Source organism: Varroa jacobsoni, unplaced genomic scaffold (assembly GCF_002532875.2).
Source record: "Varroa jacobsoni isolate VJ856 unplaced genomic scaffold, vjacob_1.0 contig05352, whole genome shotgun sequence".
Taxonomy (NCBI): Eukaryota; Metazoa; Arthropoda; class Arachnida; order Mesostigmata; family Varroidae; genus Varroa; species Varroa jacobsoni.
Window position 1 is genome coordinate 1 of NW_019215531.1, and position 8,756 is coordinate 8,756.

Below are 8,756 nucleotides of genomic sequence, written 5' to 3' on the forward strand. Positions count from 1 at the left end.
ATATAGTATTTTTACAGTAAGCCTTTGTTAGCGTGTTTATTTCGATTTTAGGTAAATAATACGTAACAGTAAATCCGTAGATGACTGGTAGAACCTGATAGGTCTAGCTAACTTCAAAAAATATATCCGCCTTTGGTTAGAGCATACGAATATTTCAAATAACTAAATGTTTTGGAAAAATACGCGCCGCAAGCGCATAGCGTGGGTGGTAAAAGAGGTTTATCGAGACTAACGAGGGATACCAGGATAGGCTAAAAAAACTGGCTAAGCGTTCGGAACAAAAATCCACGTAAAACGAAATATTTGCAACTTAATTTAGGAAACTATTGTAGATGGAAAGAGTGTCGTTGTGTTTACATTTCAGCGAAGATCAGTAAATTTATGAGCAGAGTACCTCAGCAGGTGTCTTATTTCGCGTGTTTTATCATCAGCAGGGCTATTTGTGTCTATCTTCGTTCAAATATGCGCTTTGCCGATTAACCTACCCGTTGAGATTACTGCCACCATAATATGAAATACAATACTTATCTCTTTTTAGTGCAATTCCCAATAAAGTGGATACTAATTTGTTCCCTATGTTAATTAGAAGCTTGATTACGTAGGTGATAGATTTTATATCAAGTAGCTAACCCATTTCAACAAAGGTTGCGGCCACCCTACAATCTATGTGACATTTTCGAAACCCATAAATGACTATCATCACTTGGTCAGTAACAATTTTAAAAGTCGAAGCATCTCGTATAAACTTGTTCCGAACATAATGATGATTTATGTCATTGCTTTTCTTCTACAATTTATCGTTTGTTGATAACCAAGTAATATATACTGCAGGAAAACCTTTTCTCGCTTTATAGGGCTGTTGTCATCGTCATCTGGCACATCATAATTTGTTATGATATATTTATTATTGTTATAAACTTGAACACTAAAGATGACTATGTCTACTAACAGAAAATAGCATTGATTTCAATACCTTTTACTTGTCTAGTACTGATGGCAACAAGCTACTGAAACGGTGCTGGGTAGGGCTGGCGTGTACAAAGGCCCCCTCAAATTGACAGTGTAACTCTAACGTGGTTTGCTACGAATATGACTTCAATCTAAGGAAAGCACTTCAGCAAGTTTTTTTTTTATTTCAACGAGGACTGCTCAGAGACTTTTTTTAAAGAAGATAATGGTTAAAATAGTCTGTATTTTTCTGGATAGCAAAGCATTTACCGTGCATATGATGAATTTTCAGTCTTGCTTTCGTAGCTTTTCAACATCGGCGATAAGCCAAGTTTTCGGAGCCTACTCTAAACAAACATTTTGACATTATGACAATTACTCTACACGGCACGTAAGACAACATGGGCAAAGAGAAAATCCGAAAGTCAAAGAAATAATAAAAACTGCCATTATTTTCTAAATAAACTAATACTGTAGATGCGGGAAGCAAATACAGCCGCCATAGGCCACGCATACGTAATAATGTATTTCCTTAATAGGTCTACCCCTGATGTTTTTACAAGTAGCCACAATGCAATAATGAGACGTCTTCCAGACAAAGTAAATGTATATAATACAGGCAAAACATTGTTTGTTTTTGCCACTATCTATGTTTGCTCCGACGGTCACCAGCCAATATCGGTCGTCACGCAGTTTACTTACACCATCACCACCGATTACAGTAAGGATAGTCTCACGCATAAACGAACAATTTAAAGTGCCTATGCCGAAACTATTTTAGCAATATGATGTTAGAAATAATATTGAATTGTATTCTTTTTAAAATGAATAGCTTCTTCGAGAACAGACCGTTCTCGCGATCCATTCAGCAATCGTCTACCATTTCCATTAACCGCCCGGACAATGGTGACTAACACTGTGCAACTAGTATTATATACGCCGCATATCGCAAGATGATGCTTCATTCATCGTGACGTCAATTGTAGCTATCCTTTCAGCAGAAAGGAGAGAATGCATTCGATAGGTCCGCTAAAATAAAAATTACAACCAGACAGGCAGACAAACAAACCAAACAACTAAATTCAGATTTAACTCAGATTCGGGCCTTTCCAGTCGGAAATCCCCACACTCTTCTTGAGACGTTCCATTGAATTATCAGTATATTACACTCGCATGCTGTCCGTCATAGCCATTGTTACTAGCGCATACTTTTTATTCAGCTATTTTACTAAGATAGGTCCGACTAACTACATAGACTATGAAGGGTAGCCATTTAGCCGTAGCGGACTGGGCGGTGCACCTCTCGCACTCTAGTTCTGGCGGCCGCGAAATTGACGACAATATGATGAAGCAATCGATTAGTGACGAGTCGTTCGCTATTCATCTCTTCTAGCATAACTGTTGGCTTTTCGACGCTCCGGTACACGGACAAGCACCAAGTTCATTACTAATTCTACGTAAACTTTTTTCTTCGCCAGCAAATTTAACGGTGTGGCAAAGTGCCAGATTTGTCTCGATCTTTTTTCGTTTTCTTCTTACGCTTGTCAAAAGCAACAAATGAAATTCTGTATTCTTTAGAATGGCTTTGGGGCCAGCGATAAATAGAAAAAAAGCGGCTCTACATTTCGAAGTTCCGGAGCTAATGATGAACAACGTTTTAGATATTCAATCAATGCGACGAAACAAAGCATCAAAAATGATAGTAGTTTATTAGAAAAGAACGCTGAAATCGTACTGAACATTTGTTTCGTCGTTGTTATTCAATTCTGATAGCTGCATATTTGATTGTTTTGATTTCGAGACGATGAGAATGGATCGTGTTGTGAACTGAAGTGAACTAGGCAACATGGAAACCTTGATGTTATTTTTTAAGAACAAATATTGTCAAGGCGGCTTGTACTACTAAATCTCAGAACATAAAGGGCAGAAATTGCTGATTCAAACTCTCTGGCATGATTTTTTTTTCATCAATGGTGGTCTTCGGTAAAACCTTCGGTAGAATAAAACGAACACAGAATAGCAAATAGAGTTGTCAGTCATTCTGAGTTTTAGTCTTTGCAATTTAAAATCAGGCGAATAAAAATCTCGAATTCATCGTGTCAAATGAAGATCTTCATTTATTGAGTGTCTAATATTTCTATCGGGTTCATAGAACTCGTCAAATTCGTAATAATTGCCAACAGTGCCATGGTAGCAAAATCAAAGACGATCTGCTCCCGTTCAGGTATTAAATGATGATGACAACAACAACAACATGCGGTAGTTTAGTTTAAAGCCAGGTAACTTGCTAGTAGTGATGACCGTTCAAAACTATTTTGTCATATATGTTTTTGGGTTCTTAGGTCTAGTTACTGAATATCAACGGTTGTATTACGGTACGTCCAGTAACTCGAGTCACTTTGCCCTGTCAGTTGGCATGCAATTGGCACAATCATTCGTATGTTCTCCACATCAGATTCAATAAGACATTTCGATCACAACAGCCTTCCGGTAAGACATACATTACTAATTCCATCATCATTGTCATTGCTACGCATCCCTTAAGAATTAAAAGCCCACTGAAAATTGTTTTTCAGTTTCGTTCGACTAACTCGTTTACTGAAACAAGAAACAATCGTTGGTGTAATAAAATATGAAGTTATCATCGGAGTGGCAGCTGTGACGGTTGATCGGTAAGCTGATTAGCTCCGCCGGCGGAGTCCGACGACCGTTAACGGATGAAGGGCGAATTATCACCACATCATTGGTGCATCAACGGTACGAAACTGCGCAAAACATGCACGTTTTGTTTCCACCCGCTGTTGTTCAGCCGTCTGGGGCATTTTAACTGAAGCCGAGTGGACTAGTCGCGTTCGTCTAGGCAAACCTCCGTCTTATCCCATACGTGCGCCACCATCAATGCGAACTGTGGAGAGAGAAAAACCTTTACATAATATGTCCGCAACGACTGCAATTATAAGGTTGGAAACAATAACATATCTGAGGGAAGCTGCAAGGAGAATCCAGCCCATCAGTGAGGACTACATGTTCGTTTCTCTTAATTTGAGGAAAGCTCGGGAGTGTGAACGCGAAAATAAAGTGATCGTATTGCTTGGATCTCCAAGAGTAGGGATGCGGACCGTCATCTGTATCCATATCTCGTTTCGGTATGATGATTCTGATTTTCGAATGAGAAAAGAGCAAGGTCAGTTAACTTTTAAGCCGTTTATGAGGTACGCGAAAAATAAAAAATGCGATGTTGTTTATAAAAAAAAAAAAAAAAAAAGAAAAAAGCGATGTTCGCCTCTGGTTTTCACTTTGAAGGAGAGACACGAAAAATGCATTAAACTGGATCTCATCACTATTATAAATAAAAACAAACCATACCAAAGAGTCATGACATTAACTTCTATCCCTGAAAAGACATCGTTCTGGGCCATTATTGTTCTTAATCACGGCTATGCACTACCGCAATATTTAGCATATGAGGCCTGTTCCATATAGCTCAATGAGTGAAGCAGCGTAGGAACATTCACATCCACTTCATGCAGTTGTGGGCTATGTATAACAGACACTCCCGTCGGCAATTTTTCATACAACAAAGTGAGTATAACACAAGCGAGATATATTACTAGTCGGCAAAGAACAGATGGTGAATTTCCTAGGTTGCCCGTTTAGGTTCCATCATCCAGGCTTCCTTTCCCAGGCCGCATTACGAAATATGTATGTTTGCTTACATGCATCCCATCGAAAACTCATACGGATTTGTGTTTGGGATGCATAGTGGTCGCCGAAGATAAAAAATACTCGGGCTGAACACGTCACATTCAAAAGGGGCAGTTAAATGGGCATGAGATGTCATCGCCAACAGCGGCTAGCGAAGAACACATGAAACAGCTTAAACGACATTACGCTAAACAAAGTAAATCTGGAAAACAAACCAAGAAAGAAAATCTCATGGATAAATGCTTCATAAGCTTCTGAAAAGCGTAAAAATTACGTGCAAGGTGCTTGCAGGTAGCTAGGTATGAGAAGAAAATTTAGGAAAGAAGAAGCAGGGTCTGTTACTAACTATGAGACTTGGTGTCCAGATTGACAGTGCGCAAAGGGCCTGGTGGCGACCTGCATCACTTCATTTTATTGTCACCCGCAGCTAGTGTGTATCTAAGAATGACTGTTTCGAGCATATTAGTTCTACACCCGCTACTACTTTAGTTAAGCATTGCTCAACAAGGCTGGCTCGCTTTAACAAGAAACAAACCATCCACACGATTTTCAATCTAGGCCACTTCACATCTCTCTAAAATGCGTCGTTGCTGTTACGGGACGTTTAGTCTGTGCCTAATACAGCTATCCATACTTCCTGAAACATGGATCAAGTATATTTCATTAGAGTTTGCATTGAGAAATAGTGGATTAGCTGGTACTATTTGGCGTCCATGCGTCATTACTCATTTTTCATGAGGATTGGAGCAAGAAAACCGCAAAATATCCCACAGGTCATCCCGTAACTAAAACGAGTGCTCTATTTGGTAATTCATAATGTTTTAGACTCAATGTCCTTCAAATATAGCGCTTAGATACAAATGATTGACTTCGTTGTATTCATATCGAAAGCCATAACATTTTTAAGGTTTTAAATTTCTCTAAACTTAAGAAAAAAAAAGCGCAATATAATACAATATTGTGACAGAATTAGGCTACCGTACTGGTCCGTATGAGGTCACATGACTATTCCTACATATATTCAAAAGAACTGCTTGTCTTGGCATTTCTTTCCATTTAAATTTTACTAGAGACCTACCCCTGAATTAAAAATTACCACAATTGTTTCTAATTTCAACAAAAAAAGACACATTTTTTCATTTATTCGCAATACTGATAGAAGATGAGGCCGCGAAAAAAGGTCAACCTTTGTACAGCCTGTGTCTTATTATACTGTATATAAAGGAGAGCTAGTTAACTGCAAGCTATACTATATATCCGGAAATAAACTAAAATTTAAATGATAACTGAATGTCATCATTGTAATTTTACCTGTTCTGTTGCCCGCAGATCTATGCAAAGTTTACATTATTTTTTTGATGGAATAATTCATTACATATATACACATACATACATTCACTTTTTTATTTAAATGTACTATACGGATGAAAACATTCGTATAGTATTTCATAACGAATTATAGTAATACATCTTTTTTGAATCTCAAATATCTTATGCTTTAATACACTTAGATTAGCAGAAACTAATCTTTGAAGGATTCAAATGTTTTTGGTAGATTTTGTAAACGAAAAAAATCGTTCGGAAACATCGAATATATCTAACATACATTCTGTACGCTGTTGTGACCGACAGCTGGGTCTTTACAATGCGATGTGTTTGTTTCAAGAATTCTTAAGAAATTTTGGTATACTGTCCATACAGTCTGGAATCCGTCACTATCAAAGACTTGGATGCACTTCATAAATGTCTGGGTAAACGTTTCTACAGACAATAACAAATCAATTTCGAATTCTAATTAACTTCGGAAACATGGCTGTAACCGTAAATATATAACAAAAATCGTACAAAAAAAATAGACTCAATGACATCTCTGTCCATCACCATCTTAACCAAGGCCGCAGCGAAGGTTCTCAAAACAAGATCTCTCCAAGAAACGGCACGGACTATGTCTATTCGGGGCCCCGAATCTTCTTGGTGGGTGGTTCTTCACTCTTTTCATAGGCACCTTTATTATCCTGGTGTTTATCACCATTGCTAGATATATCCATTTTATCGTCTCTTACAGATTCAGAAGTCCATCCTTCAACGGCCGAATCCTCCTGATGTTCAGATGCCACCATTTCCTTTTCAAGTTCAGCACAGGCGCGCTCGATCTCGTAATTTTTCGACACAAGTCCGACCCACTGAGATTCAAGCAGCTGTAATCTTTCACCAACTTCGGTCTGTTCGGTTTTTCTGCCCAAGTGAATGTCCTGAATCTGTGCGCGCATGTCACGTAGCCGTCCCTGAACATGCCGCGCTAGACCGACAAGAACCTCATTATGGGCTTTGCACACTTCCGCGCCGTATTTCTCGAGTAGTTCCAAATTAATAATGCGAGTTACTTGCTGTTCTAATTGTGCGTACGAATTTTCTACGGCCTCTGTCCAGGCCTGTAAGTCGTTGTGGCGTCCGTGAACCGGGGGGGGCAGTTCGTAGCGTTTCATCGAGATCATGTCCATTGGTGTGCGAGATTGTAAACGCTCAAGCTCCGCTCGCATAATGTCCGTTTCAAAGGCGTGCAAATTGAGCGACGGGAGGTGCTCGAGATAATTTTTCGTAGGTCGGTATCGGCGGGTCTCCTCTTCCACCATGGCTAACACAGCTTCACGCACTCCCGGACCATCATACTCGTGATCAATATATGGTAAAGCATCGACAACTACGGCACCACCATCCCCGGCTGGACCGCCCACAACGCTGCCAGCTTGTCCCGCTCCACCTGTACTGCCTATAACCTGGTACACCATTACGTCACTTCACCCTGACATACGTCAGAGTAATAGATTGAATTTTGGACGCCTAGTTTGAAACAATCTAACACAGTTTTCTCTTCACAAAATGTTTCCAGCTATATATGAGTGTATTGAACCCATCAACACCCAACACAGTCAAAAGTTCAGCTGTCTATGCTCGCAGATGGATGCATCTTTGTTTATATTTCAACGAGGCGGGCGATTCAGCCAAGTTAAAAGGGTGCTTTTGACACGGCTGTTCCACATAAGAAATGACGCCTATCTACTGGCATGACCCATCCGTTATATATATATGTATATATTTAGTATAGACATATACATTGGATATGATATGAATATTACTTTTTTGGTAAAACTTTCATGCAGCTGTATGGCCCTTTCACTTTCAATGGGTGCTTCCGTACTTTCTTCCGTACTTTTTCATATGTAAAGTAAGTAAACTTCCTCCGTACTTTTAAATTCCATATCAGTTTACCTAGGAAAATTGTCAGTAGATCCCTACCTTACAGTCATGTATCCAAAATGCATTTAATGCCCGCTCATACTGATTTAATTTATTAGACCACTCCCAACCGAGCATCCTAAGACTATTAATGTGTTTTTCTTTCCGGCCAACATTTTTTTCTTCACAAAAAAATAGTTCTTTATATTCGACCATCTATCAGTACCACAGTGCAATTCAACATGTTTGTATATAAAAATTGAGCGTGTGAATAATACATATATTTGACTTGAGCGAATAAAGGCCTTTTGCATTAGCTCCTTTCCTGACACAAACTTTATTGCCGGTACTTATGCTATATAAAAGGTTTTTATCATGTATACAGTAGCATCTATACTGAAGGCCTTTTATACGGCTCAGACTACTGGGTACTAGGACAACGATTACATCGACTTGTTACCTGCTAACAGCTATAGCATCGAACCCCCGAGCCACATGCATGCGTTTTTCGATGTCAGACAAATGGCGGCTAACGTATTTCATGGTATCACGACTGTATCATGTAGAGACATTATGTCTAGAAAATAGAATCCTTTAATAGCGCATTTTTTTTCATAGACAAAAAATGATGTAGTAGATGATTTCTATTTGGTTGAATATTATTGCTGCCTACAAATATGTAATCAAAGACGTAGGCAAACTTTGACTTATTGCCATGAACGTTTGTTATTAGGAGGATTATCTAAAAATTATGTACGAAATGCAAAACAAGTATCATTCCATAGTAATTGGACTCTATTTGTTTTCTGATAGTATGATTCTTTTTTATCCCTGTTTTATGATATTTTATTATGTGGCTGATTCCC

At 38.8% G+C, this 8,756-nt stretch overlaps 1 protein-coding gene across 1 annotated transcript; it reads right to left on the bottom strand.

Moving 5' to 3' along the window:
• Positions 1-6,033: 6,033 nt before the first annotated feature.
• On the bottom strand, positions 6,034-7,597 carry BCAS2 (BCAS2 pre-mRNA processing factor). Its single transcript, XM_022854882.2, has one exon. It carries the CDS (start codon positions 7,440-7,442, stop codon positions 6,603-6,605), a length of 840 nt encoding a protein of 279 aa, XP_022710617.1. The 5' UTR covers positions 7,443-7,597; the 3' UTR covers positions 6,034-6,602.
• Positions 7,598-8,756: the final 1,159 nt, after the last annotated feature.

What these genes read in the sequence shown, in the direction of transcription:
- BCAS2 (XM_022854882.2), bottom strand. Translation starts at nt 7,442, where the DNA reads ATGGTGTACCAGGTTATAGGCAGTACAGGTGGAGCGGGACAAGCTGGC.